The 17,983-nt window shown below is 36.2% G+C and overlaps 1 protein-coding gene across 1 annotated transcript in view; it reads right to left on the bottom strand.

Annotated features, from left to right (window-relative positions):
• The window catches only part of ENPP1 (ectonucleotide pyrophosphatase/phosphodiesterase 1), a 71,980-nt gene that overhangs the window by 20,558 nt on the left and 33,439 nt on the right, over positions 1-17,983 (bottom strand). The window contains exons 2-12 of the mRNA XM_018053516.1: positions 16,230-16,302; positions 13,547-13,663; positions 12,350-12,475; positions 11,399-11,459; positions 10,252-10,349; positions 8,325-8,404; positions 7,346-7,465; positions 6,180-6,289; positions 3,788-3,853; positions 3,410-3,482; positions 1,159-1,267 (exon numbers count right to left, since the gene is read on the bottom strand). Of these exons, the coding sequence (XP_017909005.1) occupies positions 1,159-1,267; positions 3,410-3,482; positions 3,788-3,853; positions 6,180-6,289; positions 7,346-7,465; positions 8,325-8,404; positions 10,252-10,349; positions 11,399-11,459; positions 12,350-12,475; positions 13,547-13,663; positions 16,230-16,302 (1,033 nt within the window). The remainder of the gene's footprint in view (positions 1-1,158; positions 1,268-3,409; positions 3,483-3,787; positions 3,854-6,179; positions 6,290-7,345; positions 7,466-8,324; positions 8,405-10,251; positions 10,350-11,398; positions 11,460-12,349; positions 12,476-13,546; positions 13,664-16,229; positions 16,303-17,983) is intronic.

Here is a 17,983-nt window from a genome sequence, read left to right as displayed (position 1 = left end):
AGGACAGAATTTCTTTCACTCTCAGAATTAAAGTCAATAAACATGAGGTCAGCACTCACGATGGGCTTTCCTAGGTGGCGCTAGTGGTAACGAACCTGCCTGCCAGTGCAGAATACTTAAAAGATGTGGGTTCGATCCCTGGGTCAGGAAGATTCCCTGGAGGAGGGCATGGCAACTCGCTCTAGTACTCCTGCTTGGAGAATCCCATGGACAGAGGAGCCTGGTGGGCTACAAGTCCACGGGGTCACAAAGAGTCGAACACGGCTGAAGTGACTTGGCACACATCCAACTATCACACTTGTGACAGCTGAACATCTAACAAGTGAGGCTCAGAGTTTCACATACATCTACCGCTTCACTTAAAGCAAATATTTTCCCTTCTCTTCATCCAAAATTAGTTCAGTGTTTCTTATCTATGTGTTACAATACTTTTATGTGAATGAGGAAGAATATCACAGTTTTAGCCTGAATATGAAAGCACAGGTATTTTCTCAGAATCAACTAGTATATTAACTAGGAGTATAAAATGCTCGTCTCATTTTCAGACTGGAGGCTTCTTTAGAATACATCTTATTAGGACTGTTTCTAGAAATAGTTTTCAATAATTATTTCTGAAGCAAACAATAATAACAACAAGAACAAATTTAAAAAAAAAAAAAAGAAGCTTTTTCTGATTTTCCTGTATACACATTGCTTTTACAGTCCCAAGTCTGCATACAAACATGTTCTAAAGGTCACAGTAACTAAGAGTTAGATCAAAATACTGCCAAAATTAACACATACTCCCCTTAAAAGTCAGATTTATCATTTTAGAGAAAATAGAAGAAGCACATAATAATCTGTTCAAAGTATGCCAAAAATGTTTAGAGTAGATTTACCAAAATTTAATATTGAAAAAAAATTGTTTTAACTCTCCAAGTTCCTGATGTAAGTCTTCCCCAAATCAGGAGATAAGTGCATTGTGGTTAATAAGCTCTTAGGTGTCTGTGAGTTCTGTGTTTCACTTGTATGTTATATTCAATGTAGTGTTTTCTAAAGGTTCTCCACAGGAAATAATTAGCTATAAAAGTCAGAGAAAATAATAAAACATTAATCAATCAAGTCAACTTCTGGAAGCTCCATTTAACCTGAAGGATAAATGATATAAACCCAGGTTACCATGATCTGAAATAAGGATGAGGTTCAAGCATCTATGCAAGTTCAGCTCCTTCAGACCATCCATCAGCATGCCAACCATGTTGTCAACTCTCTGCAAAGCTCTGATGACCTAAGAAAGGGAAACAATCTCATGTCATGCAGTTAAAGGTATTCACGGAATGCTTCTTAGAGTTCTACATACTTAATTTTTTAAAACTAGAACTTCTAGGAAAAAAACTCATTATTTCCAAACAAACTGCATTATTTTCCATACAAATGTCACAAGGACACAGAATGGCATATGGTTTTGGCAAACTGGCTTTGGTATTTCTCTCCTCCTCTCTCCCAGCAAAATCACCCGAGGGAAATTCTTCTGCAGCTTTGCCTATAGCAAACCAGTCTAATCTTTACTTGTAGCCTGTGTATTTTACTTTATTACAAAACATGCTCTTTCAACATGATCTCACATTGATTGAAAGATATCCAAGTAACATGGACTGGAATTTTTAAGTATTAAGATAAAGTAGGTTTTTTAATGAGCCAATAATACTAGCATTTAACCAAATTTAAAAATTAGTGAATATGATTTGAAATGCAATGGACTGGACCCTGAATGAAGATGAATCAGAAAAGCAGTTATGTTGGTAAATCTTTCAATTCAGTTCAGTTCAGCTGCTCAGTTGTGTCCAACTCCTTGAGACCCCATGAACTGCAGCATGCCAGGCCTCCCTGTCCATCACCAACTCCCGCAGTTCATCCAAACTCATGTCCATTGAGTCAGTAAGGCCATCCAACTATCTCATCCTCTGTCGTCCCCTTCTCCTCCTGCCCTCAATCTTTCCCAGCATCAGGGTCTTTTCAAATGAGCCAGCTCTTTGCATAAGGTGACCAAAATATTGGAGTTTCAGCTTCAACATCAGTCCTTCCAATGAACACCCGGGACTGATCTCCTTTAGGATGGACTGGTTGGATCTCCTTGCAGTCCAAGGGACTCTCAAGAGTCTTCTCCAACACCACAGTTCAAAAGCATCAATCCTTCTGTGCTCAGCTTTCTTTATTGTCCAACTCTCACATCCATACATGACCACTGGAAAAACCATAGCCTTGACTAGACAGACCTTGCTTGGCAAAGTAATGTCTCTGCTTTTGAATATGCTATCTAGGTTGGTCATAACTTTCCTTCCAAGGAGTAAGCGTCTTTTAATTTCATGGATGCAATCACCATCTGCAATGATTTTGGAGCCCAGAAAAATAAAGTCAGCCACTGTTTCCACTGTTTCCCCATCTATTTCCCATGGAGTGATGGGACCAGATGCCATGATCTGTGTTTTCTGAATGTTGAGCTTTAAGCCAACCTTTTCACTCTCCTCTTTCACTTTCATCAAGAGGCTTTTTAGTTCCTCTTCGCTTTCTGCCATAAGTGTGGTGTCATTTGCATATCTGAGGTGATTGATATTTCTCCTGGCAATCTTGATTCCAGCTTGTGCTTCTTCCAGCACAGCGTTTCTCACAATGTACTCTGCATAGAAGTTAAATAAGCAGGGTGACAATATGCAGCCTTGACATACTCCTTTTCCTATTTCGGACCAGTCTGTTGTTCCATGTCCAGTTCTAACTGTTGCTTCCTTACCAGCATACAGGTTTCTCAAGAGGGAAATCTTTAGTGAACAGAAAAATAATACTGGTCTTAAAATTTATATGATCTGATAATCCATTACAAAATGATCCTTAGAGTTACTTGTAGCCAAACTGTCCTAGAGATGGATCTTGAGTGAAAGAATAAAAATTATATTAGCATCTGGCCAATTGTTTAGACTAACATAAGAGGTATGGGAAACTTTCCTCCGTCTAGTGATGACAGGACCACACCGTCAGCCATGCATCTCCCACCTCTAAGAAAGAGCATCTCTGCCGAGCTGATGGACAGAATCAAAGCAAGGCACACAGGGTTGTTAACTACCCTGAAGTCATTGAAGATAGGTTTTGCTGGAAAGAGTACAAAGGGTGGAGTATGACAAGTCTCATTTGAAATTAAAAATACAGAATTTAACTCATCATTTGTTCAATTCAGCACTGTAGATAGTGTAAAATCAAACAATGCTCCCAGTTCCTTTTGATTAAAGTGCATCTTTTTGGTTTAATAGAAATGTCCTTAATACTCTTTCCAGAAATCATGGTTTCTTATAGAATGATCAAGAAATCTGCTTCAAAGCAAGGTTCAGTTAGATGCTACCAGGTTTAATGGAAAAACCACTGATAAAAATGTACTTACTTCACTGCTGACTGGTCCATAAGAGTGACCCGAAGAATCTGGTTCTTCTAAATACAGAGTGTAAAAGTGTGGTCTAAATCAAACAGTATCAAAATGTAATATTTTACGAACACATTGTAAAACAGAATAGAAAGAATAATTCAACAAATGATAGTGAATGAAAGTTATATAGCACTGGGGTAACATTTCTAAAAGTGCTGAGAAATAATTTACATGTTTAGAATTCTTCAAAACGGGGCTGTAATAGTCACTAAAAAGTTCATTTGGATACAAAACCATCATAGCCAATAGCAAAGGTTTCTGTCATCTATTTAAAATATTCAGACATTTTAATAAAACAAATGAGTATTTTATGGTGGAAATTAATCATCTACATACCTTTCATCTTTAGGAAGCTGTAGCCACTTAAGAACGGCTAAAATTCTTTCTTCAAATGGTACTGAACTAAAATGAAAGATAAAATGAAACAAATATGTGACAAGTGTTAAGGTTTAAAATATCAATGTGTGTCTTACTGAAAACTGCATTCAGAGAGATTAAAACAATTCAAGACATCAAATGTGTTTGAAGCAATATAAGAGTTTCATCTGAAAACTTAAAATTGTTTTCCTGACCTAGCAATAAACATTAAGTTTTTACACATATGAAAGTTGTTGTTGTTGATTATTGTTCAGTTGCCCAGTCATGTCTGACTCTGCAACACCACAGACTACAGCACGCCAAGCCTCCCTGCCCCTCACCATCTCCCAAAGTTTGCCCAAGTTCATGTCTACTGCAACGGTGATGCCATCCAGCCACCTCATCCTCTGATGTCCTCTTTTCCTTCTGCCCTCAATCTTTCCCAGCATCAAGGACGTCAGTGAGTCAGCTGTTCACATCAGATGACCAAAATACTGGAGCTTCAGCTTCAGCATCAATCCTTCCAACGAGTATTCAGGATTGATTTCCCTTAAGATTTACTGGTTTGATCTCCTTGCTGTTCAAGGGACTTTCAGGAGTCTTCTCCAGCACCGCAGTTTGAAGGCATCAATTCGTTGGCATTCTGCCTTCTTTACAGTCTCGCAATCATACATGACCACTGGGAAGACCATAGCCTTGAGTATATTGGACCTGCTTTCGGCAGAGTGATGTCTCTGCTTTTCAACACACTGTCTAGGTTTGTCACAGCTTTCCTGCCAAGAAGCAATCATCTTCTGATTTCATGGCTGCAGTTACCATCTGCAGTGATTTTTAGAGCCCAAGAAGAGGAAATCTGTCACTATTTCCACCACCCCCCTTCTATTTGCCATGAAGTAATGGGGCTAGATGTCATGATCTTAGTGGGTTTTTTTTTTTTTAATATTTAGTTTTAAGCTGGCTCTTTCACTGTTTTCCTTCACCCTCATCAAGAGGTTCTTTAGTTCCTGTTCACTTTCTGCCACTGGAGTGGTATCATCTGCATATCTGATATTGTTGTTTTTCCCGTGTATCTTGATTCCAGCTTGTAACTCATCTAGCCCAGCATTTCTCATGATATGCTAAGAGTATAGGTTAAACAAACAGAAAGTTTGTAAAAAAAAAAAAAAAAAAAAAAGAAAGTTGTAGTCAGGTCTAAAAATTTGCTTCCCATTTTCTACCGGAGGATTTTATTCCTGTACCTCAGAATAGGAACTGCCATGTCATGAATAACCCACATGTCAATATACTCTTTAAAGGGGACCTCATGAAGATGAGCTCACTCACTGATGACTCTCAGTAAAACTGGGAAACGGACATTTGTTGGGCGGACAGTTCTCCAGGCAACAGTTTCTGGGCAGAATGAATGATATCTTCCTCTGGGCACAGAATTTTGTTTACAGGTCTCCATCAGAGTGCTTGCCCAACCCCAAGTACACTAGGTTGTTCCTTGAGAAGGTCTCTATCAGAACTTGAGAGGCCAGAGAATGTGTATCACTACTCTGCAAAATTCTCCAGGTCTAAGACAGTGCCTGGTGCATAGAATCTCAATTACCATCCATGGAATGAAATTAATGGCAAATAACAAGGTGCTCACATGAACCACAAAGAATTAACAGTAGCCTAAGGTTACCAAAGAAAATATGCATTTCTTGTTTGGAATTTATGAACTTTCCCTTTCGTCCCTCAAATACACTACTGTATTGGTTTTATGACATAAATTCCCCAAGTATAAACCAAACTATTTTGCTACTCTCACTAAAATAATCCAAAGGGAGTCTTCCAGAAAAAAGTTGTGGTTTTTTTTTTTTCCCACAATACCCCATGGATTTTGAATATCACAGGGAGATTACTCTAATCAGTTCCACTATAGATGGAATGTTTAAAAAAGTAATTTGAAAATGCAAATCTAGAGGTGCCATTAATATCTTCTTTCAAATAGTATTTTTGGACACCAAAGGGTCACTCCTACCTATGTCCTTTTAATACTTTCAGCTCCTTCTCCTAGTTCTTTCTTCCTGGAATGAAAATGTTCAGGACCCCTACTTTCACCAGAGCTTCAATTCTTATTCCTATCCAAAGATCTGAATGTAAACTCCAACATGTTACCACCAGTGCTTTCTAGAAAACCTCCAGGAAAAAAAAAAAAAAAAAAAAACCTCATCTAGTTTTACTGTCTATCTACCATCCATTTAAAACTCTTTGAAATGGAGTTCTTATTTTGATAGGTCTCATTTTTCAGATAACATATCATTCAAATGCTAGAACTCAGGCTGTGATAAGAAAGTAAACTGTTCTATGCTATAGGTCCCAGAAAAAGTACAGTTATACATACACATTATAGATTTTATAGATGTCTGGGAAAATTCCTTTAATTTTCACATCTGATCCTGGCCAAAAAAATGTGCCTGTCTTCAGGCCTTGATTTTTAGCTGTGAGCCAAATCTGGAGAAGACATAAAAGGAAAATTAGGAAATTATGTAAGTATTGATTTCTTAGGAAACTGTGTTCACGCAACTGCCAATGCTTTCCTCTCAAATGCTAGAAAGTTTTGATGTCAATAAGCTCTAGCAGTTAGACTACAAAACAACCATGTAATGTGACTTTGAATAGCAGCAAAAAGAAAGTAAATAATCAGAAATTAAATTAACTTAAAGAATATAAACAACTGGTAATTCCTGCAACTTTTATAGACTTTCTTCTACTTAATAAGCTTCTGTTAAAAGAAAAAAAATCACGAAAAAAGAAAAATTCACAAATATACATATCTTTAACTTATTGACATATTTTGCTTATATAACTTAACATTTATTGAGCACTTATTATTGCCAGTTACAGTTCTAAATGGTACTCCTATAAGCAACTTAGATTATTAATTTAAATACTGATCACAATAACTCTATGAGGTGGTTAACAGAATTATTTACAGTACAGAAAACTGAGGCACAGAAAGAATACTTTGCCCAAAAATCACAGTTTTAAATGTCAGAGCTAAAAATCTGAAATTATAACTTGCAAATTAACATCATGCTCTTTTCCTTCTAAGAGGGATATCAAGACTATTCAAATAGACCTTATAGAATTGTTGTGGCAATTTTTTAAAATTAAAAAGGAGAACACATCTAAATCACAATCGGAGAGAATCTTCTAAGTCAGCAAATGCAAACAATGTCATAGTTTACTCCTGAAGAAACAATTAGCTTTGTGTAGATCAAAGTATTACCCCCAGATTACTGCTCTTTGCTACTAGGACAAAAAGGTATTATTAAGCAGAAAAGAAAACTGGCTCAGAATAACCTGAACCCTACTCTGGAATAAAACATACAAAGATATAAGCTATATTAAGAGTTATCTGCATTTACCTCTATTTGCATAAGGATTGCACAAACACAGTAGATTAAATAGGTTCTTAAAAACTCCAGAGGATCTGTCATTTTACTCTGATAGAAACAGATGAAAATAATAAAAAATAATTTTAATAGCTAAATTAAATAAACTCACTGGTTCTCCTTTGTACCACTCTGGGTTAAATTTCTCTTTGCTTTTAAGTGCAAAGTAAGCGTTCATTTGGGGATCATACATTTTATTGTCAATGATGCCATGGGATTCTGGATAAAGTCCCTAAAAAATATAAAATACAAGTTTTATGTAAGTTGTGAGTTTTTAACGTTAAGGTTACAGAGAGAAATATACAGCTGAAGCTACAAGGAACTTAACCTAGCTTAAGGAGAGAAGAACAAAACACTGCCTATTATCAAAATACAACCACTGCTTAAGGTTTTATGCAGTACTGGTGTTTTAATCTATGTAACAGGAGAAAATAAATAAGGAATGGTAGCAGCCTCTTAATTTTGAAAAAAGTACTGAGCTGTCCTTTTGGATTGCTCAGTGAAAAATTTCTGCATAACAAAATCCTTTTTGATTGGGTCCAAGAATAGCTTGTACCAATATAAGTCAAAGTATTAATTCTCTGGCTTCAACCTTGAGGCCTAATGAATTCTACATCTTTTTTTTTTCTGGATCCAAATTAAATCTGAAAGTGAAACAAAAAGAGAGCTGTAATCACATCTAGAGTCAGGCAAAGTGGTTTGCTTAGCCTCATACATTGAAATGATTGGAAAGACGGCTGAGGACCCATGAGTGAAGACAATCTGGGGCTCAAATAAAGTAAGCTAAAAACTAATCAGAAAGAACAGAACCTAAGAATCTTAAACTGAAAGGGAATTAAGAAATCATTTCTTGGGGTCTTCAATCACCTCTTTTCACATATGGGAAATGGAGACCCAGAAGGTGAAGTGACTTTCCCAAAGTCACAACAGGTTAGTAGAAGAACAAGAACCAGAACCTCAGTTTTCCTGCTTAACTACACGATGAAAAAGAAGTTATTTTTTTCTGATCTGAAATCTGATTATTCTCTTGAAAAATGTTATATTTACATCTCACTTTTGTGAACATATAAAAATTGAAATGCAGAGCTTACTGTGACAATGCTGTAGTGATTGGGGAAAGTTTTTGTTGGATATACTGGTCTCATGTTTTTAGTATATGTCCCACAGGTTTCTACAAGAGGAAAAAAAGATTGTTATTAAATACAACTGACAATCTGTTTCCTTCATGTAGCATTGGTACCACAGACTTCTGAGTAGTACTAAAACATGAATCCAGAAGGGATTTATAACTATATAAAAATTCAGGGTGAATTACAAAGCAACATTGTGGATTCAAACTCAATGCTGAGAGCCAGTTTTTCTTCTTAGTTAAAAAAAAAATAAAATAATTAAGCCAATGGAATCTTTATCCCATACTTACTAATAACATTTAAGTTCCAGATGGACCATAATGATGCTTGCTAGATCTTTGCTATTACTTGGTGGTAACATATCTAAATACAAGATGTAGTTTTTAAAAAAAACAAAACTACAAACATCGCTAGTAGCTAACTCAGCAAAATGAAAACAAGAATGAAGCAGTAGCTAGGAGGACAGTGTCCCACCCCAGAGTCCAAACCAGTTAACTCTAGACAAATTCAACACTGCTTTAATGACTAAAGGCATCTTCTGGCTTCAGGTATTAATACAAGAAGGACAGAAGTCAAACTGTTCCTGATTTAGCCCTAGCATCACATTCCTCTTCTGCCTCTACCACTGAGGGAACATATAACTAATGATTCTAGCATTTCGATACCTCATACCTGAAAATATTCCTCAGGCTGGTACATGTCTATTTATCTCACTGCATTCCAAACAGTTCAGAATTACAGGCTACACTTCCTAATTACCCAAAGCAAGGACTTAAGTTAACTATGCATTGAGTTCCTTTCAACTTCACATATAGGTACCTAAGGCTCCTTAATTCTGAACTCAGGATATTGTATTTGATGCTATGGAAACAAACTTTCCTCCTGATGATAACAAAGGACCAGATGCAAGCTTCAAAGCCCGTGAGCCTGGCTAATAAGATAGTCTTTCTTGTCCATGTAAGCTCTTTCCTAAAGACTTTTATGTCAAATGATTATTTATAAACACTACTTTCTTCCCAGTAGAAATTAAAAACTGAAATTTTTAGAATTTCTCCAAATAACATTTTCTTACAAAAGAAGTACAATAAATGTACCTATGTGATTATGGAGAGTAATTTTGACATTTAAATATTCAAGTCCAGTAAATAATGTCTCAGAACTCCAGAAGAACACCAAAATAATGAATTTACTTATTTCCATTTCAGTCCAGTATTACACTGTGGCTATTTATATACTGATCACTGATAACAAGTAATGTTCTTCAGCTTTTATACCCATATTTAATTTTTTATTTTTTCAATAACAATGATACAAGTGGTACCCATATTACTGGTGGTTAATGTGATTTAAAACTTTTGCATTTATACTAAGAAAAGACTATTCTACTACTGCACTATTAACTTATAAAATAATCATTTAATTAAGGCTTTAATTGAGATAAAGAAATTGGAAGGATGCCTCATGATACCAAAGGATAAATAACAAGTAAATATTCTATGTCTGCAGTACTAGATTCATATAAGAAATACCTTCAGTTTTTGAAATTCTACTTTAATATGTAGTCATATTAGATAAATAAGTATTTAATAGTTTGTCCACTAAATGAATCCAAAAGTCTAGGGAAAAAAAAAAAAAAGTATGCCTTATCCTTAACATCTGTAACCAAGGAATAAAAATCCCAAGATAACCATTATTATCTTAGAGGTATTTAAAAGGCAGTTTTAGAACAATTATAATATTAAAGACTAGGTCCTTATCACTAGGGTTTAACTCTTTTACAACAGAGAAGTTTGGTAAAACAGATTCTGCCATATTTTTCCGGAAAGAGACTGCCTCCTCAGTCTACTGACACTGTGGCACTCCAATAGTATACTCTGAAGTTACTCACTCAGCTTGCTAATAACGGGAAGAAGTCCACCCCAAGTGTGCAAATATTCTGCCCTGAAACCATCCAAAGAAAATAAGAGGGTAGGAGGTGTTTCAAACCTGGGTAATGAGAAAGAAAGAAAAAAAATGTGTTAAGAAGAAAGACACAGATCCAGTGAACATTTTCCACTGAGGTAAGGATGTAATCTAAGGTAAACTAACAAGCTCAACAAGCATCTTTATAAAGAATATTTTAGAAGTGTCTAGATTCATATACATGAATTTGTATTTCATCATATACATTATCAAATAGTACTAACTGAGCACTCACACCATTTTGAGGCACCATACAGTGACCATCATTTATGGTCCCTGCTAGTCCAAAAGCTAGATGAAATGCAACCAAAATGCAATAATATTTCTCCAATTTGCAAGAGAATAAATATTAACAAACAGCATATTCTAAATTGTGTTCTTGTTTCTACTAGGACAGCTTTATAATGTTTAACAGTTTGGAAAAATCATTATTTTAAACACATATTATATTTCTGAAGATTAATAATTCAAATTATATAGATCTCAAGTGGAACAAAGATAAACATGTCTAACACTGTCATCAAATTTCCACTTTTTGAATTCTACACAAACCTTTCCTGACGACCTTATAAACATAAGGTATTGTATAAAATACTTTAGACAAAAAACAGAAAGTAGAAATTATAAAAATTATGTAACATCTTCTCATAGACATGTTATCCTGAAAATATATAAGTGAAACAAAAAAATTATTTTTTAAGTTGTAAAATAATTTGTTGTAAGTTCAATTTGAAAAACTTCAAATGAAAGTAAAGATCATTTTTTCCTAAGAAGGAAAACACAAATTCTTCCACCCAACACTCATGAACATTAAATATTCATAACCTCTCTTTTTTTTTTTTTTCCAGTTTCTAGACCAGGAGTGGGAAGTTCGGGGGTGAAGGTTGGGGGGTCAGGGGAGAGGGTCATGCCATAATTACTTCTATACTACCAATGCCAAAAGAAGGCCTAACTAAAAATAATATTTATTGAACCAATGAATAATAATTATTATTTTTATCTTTTCAATTTGGAAAGAGAAAGAATGATATTCCTATAAAAGAAAACATCAGTATCTCAGAGTATAATCTTACCCTGCTGGACACTGTGGTTCATCAATGCTGTCACATTCCTCTTCTGCCCAACTTTTCTCCCCTAAAATGTTTTCAAGAAGTACAGTGAGTTGAATACATTCAACAGAAACGATGGTCATATTTGTGAAACACATTAGGACATGCTCCAAAAAAAAAAAAACGAAGTTAACAGATACATAGATCATGTGGGGTGTGATTCTCAGGGACTAGAACAAATAGAGAGTCATTCTATTTCAAAATAAGAGTTAGTTGATGTCAAGAATTAAAGAATGAATTTATAATTGCAAGACTAAAACATACTGCTGTATTTGTGAGAACTTGAAGGTACATTTTCCATTTTCAAATTGTCATTAATAATATTTTCAGCCAAAATTTATAACCCGACTTCTATCTACCCAACAGAATCTTCTGCCTTAGTTCCTCTCATATAGTCAAGTTCTGTCAAAGAATTTCAAGGAACCCTGCAACACCTAGGCAAGATATCATAGTAACACCAGCTTACACAGACTCTTAGGCACTAACTTCTCTCAATATCAGGCAGACACTGTCCTCGTTTACTATAAGAGAACCTGCTACATAGTCAGCCAAGACTGTGAAGTGATTGTTCCACAAACACAGCATTAAATAAGCAGCTAATATCAAAATAACATGAGGGTGTAGTAGCAGCAGAGTGTATGACTATAGATAAAAAAGACTAGCTGTGCGTAGACAATCACAATTATTAGGCTGGGTGATACAAGCTTTATTACATAGTCTCTCTATTCAGGTGTATATGTTTGAAACTTTCTTTACTAAAAGGCTTTTAAAATATTTTTTCAGCCAATATGGCTTGTCAATAACTATGACTTCTACTGTAAAAAATACACCCATGCTACACCCATGCTAACCCCCCCTGAGACCTAGGAAGATGTCAGCCTATGGCTGAACCTGGTGAGGGCACAACCTCCTGACCTCGGCACACGGATCCATGGTTGATACAACAGTCTCCCTTGTCCTTGCAGTCATCTGAACAGGAGCAAAGGCTTCGGGACAACCTTTTCTCACCACACCTGAATTTGCTGCAAGTCCATATCCGTTCTAGAAACAAACGTCAACATAACACATTTTATGGTTCAAATTCAACATGTCCAAAATGAACACAGAATTGTCTTCTAGAATGTGATCTATGAGGATGATGGACCATTTCTTAACCCTCAGTGACTCGCAGAACTTTCCACCACAGTAGTCAATGTGAACTAACAGAAAATATGCAGGCAACAATTATTATTTCACTACAAATCCAGAGTCTCATCATTTTAAAATATAAACACTGAATGAGAAGCAAGTCCAAAAGAGAGGGACTATATGTATTAATATACATATGGTTGATCATTTTGCTGTAAGGTAGAAACTAACAAAACATTGTAAAGCAACTATACTCCAATAAAAATTAATTAAGAAAATAAAATGTAAACAGACATAACTTTTATTATACAATTCCCACGGCAATCTGGGCTTATTCCACCAGTCATTGCCAGAGTTCTCCAAATTTATCTAAATCTGGTTCACTCTCATTTAAATGTTATTATTGCATGGGCTTCCCTGGTGGTTCAGACGGTGAAGAATCTGCCTGCAATGCAGGAAACCTGGATTCAATCCCTGGGTCAGGAAGATGCCCTGGAGAAGGGAATGGCAACCCACTCCAGTATTCTTGCCTGGAAAATTCCATGGACCGAGAAGCCTGGCAGGTTAAAGTCCAAAGTGTTGAATATGACTGAGTAACAAACACTTTCACTTTCATAGGTAAAGAATATTAAATCAAACTTTTCATAGTCTGGTAGTTTTATTTTAAAGTTTAAGTGGACATCTTAAGAACTCTTGCTTTAATAAGCCCATAACAGAAAGAGTCATATATTTTTAATCAGCCTTTTTGAACTTAGGTGAAATGCAAATTAGACTATATAGGTTGTCAGTAAACATTGAAAACCAGCACAGTGCTGCCATCCATAAAATTTTTAACAAAGGCAAGATATGTAAATTTTGTTTGTGTCAGGAAATATAAAGGACAAATTTTTAAAAATCTCAAATGGGTTTGGTATATCACATACCTAAAAGATGCAGAACTTTCCTTTGCTCTTTTACCCCATCTTTTCACCTGCACATTTTTACCTGGTTCTATACACGTCTCCTGGTAATCTAGACAGCAGTTTCCAAGGTCAACACAAGCAACATCACAGCGGCAGTTTCCAAATGTTCTCTCAAAACAGCGACCTTTGCAACTTTTAACTGAAAATATCGAATGAGTTAGATGTTTCTAATCATTATATAATTACAAAGCAAACATCAACTAATATACCCTAAGTTCGGTATTGAGTAGGTTTAAATATTCTTTTAGAAAGCACAGATGGGATGGGCAAAAAGTTAACCAACAGTCTTTTCACAAATACCTGTAGAAAGTGATGCAAACAGAAGGCAGTAACCTTATGTATCGAGTTTGCAATTTTATCTGTTGCCATAGAAACAAAAGATAATTTTTTTCTTTTATATAGTATAAACCCCACAGGGGCTAATGAAACTTACATACATATAGAATATTAAATAAAGGAAAAATAAGAATAGCTTGTTCTGAATATTTTATGTGGGGTTCTCTGAAAACTGATAATCTCCGAAAACTTCATGAAGAAAAAGAATACCTGACTTAGGTCACCCTCAGTCTGGTGTAAAGAAGTAATGTGTTTGTGCAGAACATGTTCTGCAAGACTCATCTCCCACCACAGCTGATTTGTCCATTGAACCTTCAGCCTGGCTCCCTCTGAGAAGCTTTCCCAAACTCCCCAGTCTATATGCTTTTTCCATTTTTTAAAGTTTACATGAAACCTTATCCTCCCTTTCAGTCACTTAATTTCATTTGTAACTAGATCATTTGGTTAATAACCCAGTCTCAACCTGGACCACAAACTTCTTAGGAACACAGACCACACCTGAATGCTGCCCAGCACACTGTACCCCGGGTATCCAGCAAGAGCCTTGACTACAGTTGGTACTAATAAGTTTTGTTAAATGGACAAATGTCAGATGTGGAAGGAAAACACTTTGCACTAAAAACAACTTTACAAGACAAGGAGAATGAATGTATAGACACCATGACGGGGAGGAGGGGTGAGATGAATTGGGAGATTAGGACTGACACACACTATTAACTATGAATAAAATAGATAACTAATGAGAACCTACTGTATAGCTCAGGGAACTCTACTGAGTCTGTGGAGACCTAAATGGAAAGGAAATCCAAAAAAGAAGGGATATATGTATAGCTGACTTACTTTGCTGTACAGCAGAAACTAACACGACACTGCAAAGCAACTATACGCCAATAAAAATTAATTTAAAAAATTTACACTGTAACTCTTTACTAGCTATCAAGAATAACCTAGATTTAATAAAAAATAAATCAAGATGGTAAGAAAAACAATCCACTTGTAGAATAATGGAAGTCCAAAAGAAAAAAAAAGGAATAATCCTTGCTCTTGGTTGTAATGGTCCTCTGACCCAAGAAGACACTGTCACAGAATTTAACTCATTTGATACCAGGAAATGGAGCAATTTTAAAAACATGAAATGACAGTAATAATTTCTAGGGTCAAAAACACGAACTTTCCTGATGCCAGGAGGGAAAACTATTATAGCAATAGCTATTACTTGCAGATCATTAGTATGCTTCCATTAACTTAAAAAAGAAATTGTATTTCACCTTGAGTTTAGATTAAAATTGCTGTTTTCAATCACTCAGTTTTCTTTTTATGTGCCAAACTAAACTCAAGGTGAATTACTTACTGCTTAAAGGCTACATAGGTGAACACTAAAATATGTAGCTCCTTAATTTTACTAAATGCTGATATACTTGCTCTGAATTGTTGCTGACTAAATACATAAAATTACTACATTTCATTCATTTTAGAAATAAATGACAGCCTAACAATCACTAAATTTTATCAAAAAATGACTAATCGTATAATTATGGAATAGTTGAATAGAAGGATTTGTTTAGTTTTCAAAACTGAATTCCTTAGGAATTCATCAGTGATTTAAAGGGAAGACCATCAATGATTTAAAAGGAGCAAAAATAAAAAACTACTTCAAATCCAAAATATGACTGCTACAATGTATTATGGTTGAAAGTTTTATTATTTATAGTGTTCTTTCCATGCTGGCGAGACTTCTGAACTTCACAAAATGAAAAGTGTAAGTAACAGCTTAAAAATATCACTATTGCTTTGAAATGACTGCACTTCTAAAAGACTTACAAGCATATAAGGATGTTTCCAGCTGTCCAGGCATGCTGTTTACCTAGTAACGTCAGGGCTGCTCCAGCACCTAATGCCTTAGGGAGAAAAAGTAGGAGTCCCTGGACGAAGTCAGGGAGAGAGGCTCGCAGAGCCCAGCACAAGACCCTGTCATCCACATCTGCTTGTTTGTATCTTTGTTCTTTTTTGATGTTTTGAGGTTTTTCACTGTTTGTTTTTTTTTGGTCATACCCCCTCTTTGTTGTTTTGGGATGAAGTTTTGCAAGTAGATAGTATACAGCATTCAAGAAGAATGCTCAAACTGGCATCAAATTTGCAATATCTATGGTGTACTCACCTCTAGAAGTAGAAAAGGCAACCCACTCCAGCATTCTTGCCAGGAAAATCCCATGGACAGAGGAGCTTGGTGGGCTACAGTCCATGGGATCGCCAAAGAGTTGGACACAACATAACTATTGTCTCAATCACATTCTCAAGAAGGCTATTACCCTCACCCATGCAGGGCACATACATACACTCATGCACACATGAATTAGTATACTACTTACTTTCTTTGGCACAGCTTGGTTTCAACCCAAATATGCAACCAAGGATTGTTGTTAACACACAGACTGACAATACCTGTCAGGAGAAAAAAGAAAATGATGTAGTTTCAAAGTGCTTTTATTTCTTCAAATGTTTCATTTCTTTAAATGCTTCTTGACTGTGTGGATCACAATAAACTGTGGAAAATTCTGAAAGAGATGGGAATACCAGAGCACCTGACCTGCCTCTTGAGAAATCTGTATGCAGGTCACGAAGCAACAGTTAGAACTGGACATGGAACAACACACTGGTTCCAAATAGGAAAAGGAGTACGTCAAGGCTGTATATTGTCACCCTGCTTATTTAACTTATATGCAGAGTACATCATAAGAAAGGCTGGATTGGAGAAGCACAAGCTGGAATCAAGATTGCCGGGAGAACTATCAATAACCTCAGATATGCAGATGACACCACCCTTATGGCAGAAAGTGAAGAAGAACTACAGAGCCTCTTGATAAAAGTGAAAGTGGAGAGTGAAAAAGTTGGCTTAAAGCTCAACATTCAGAAAACGAAGATCATGGCATGTGGTCCCATCGCTTCATGGGAAATAGATGGGGAAACAGTGGAAACAGTATCAGACTTTTTTCGGGGGGGCTCCCAAATCACTACAGATGGTGATTGCAGCCATGAAATTAAAAGATGCTTACTCCTTGGAAGAAAACTTATGACCAACCTAGGTAGCATATTCAAAAGCAGAGACATTACTTTGCCAACAAAGGTCTGTCTAGTCAAGGCTATGGTTTTTCCAGTGGTCATGTATGGATATGAGAGTTGGATTGCGAAGAAAGCTGAGTACCAAAGAATTGATGCTTTTGAACTGTGGTGTTGGAGAAGACTCTTGAGAGTCCCTTGGACTGCAACAAGATCCAACCAGTCCATTCTGAAGGAGATCAGCCCTGGGACTTCTTTGGAAGGAATGATGCTAAAGCTGAAGCTCCAGTACTTTGGCCACCTCATGCGAAGAGTTGACTCATTGGAAAAGACCCTGATGCTGGGAGGGATTGGGGGCAGGAGGAGAAGGGGACGACAGAGGATGAGATGGCTGGATGGCATCACTGACTTGATGGGCGTGAGTCTGAGTGAACTCCGGGAGTTAGTGATGGACAGGGAGGCCGGGCGTGCTGTGATTCATGGCATCGCAAAGAGTCAGACACGACTGAGCGACTGAACTGAAACATGTCGGTGTTGCCATGTTTCCTGATCTGGGTGTTGGTCACACGACGTGTACACTTTGTAAAAACTGAAACTGCATGTTTACACTTCATGTACTTTGCTGTATGTATGTCCTACTTCAACCAAAAGTTTACTTAGAGATTAGCAAACAAATCGATGCCCTCCTAGGTTAATGTAGTCAGAAATTTCCCAGTTGATGCAAGTGAATCCAGTCCAAAAACTTATAATTAAAGAAGAGGAAAGGAAAACCTAATAAGAGATTCAATTTTCTACTTTTTAATCCATAAAAGGTAATATGATAATATCAGATGCCTCTTTTAATAGTTTTGTTACACAAACCTAAACAGTCCTCACGTGCACTGTGACAGCTTGTGAGAATGAGCAACAGACAGGGTTGAAAGATTACATCTAAGACCCAAATGTTACCATAAACTAACTATGTATAGATTGGGCCAGGTCACTTTAACATTCCAGACACCAATTTATTCACTTATAAAATTAAAGGGCTGGACTCCCTGGATCCCTAAAAATCTTTCCAGTTCTA

This window comes from Capra hircus, chromosome 9 (genome assembly GCF_001704415.2).
Source record: "Capra hircus breed San Clemente chromosome 9, ASM170441v1, whole genome shotgun sequence".
Lineage (NCBI taxonomy): Eukaryota > Metazoa > Chordata > Mammalia > Artiodactyla > Bovidae > Capra > Capra hircus.
Note: the sequence above shows the minus strand (reverse complement) of the source record. Positions and strands in the feature narration are given on the sequence as shown.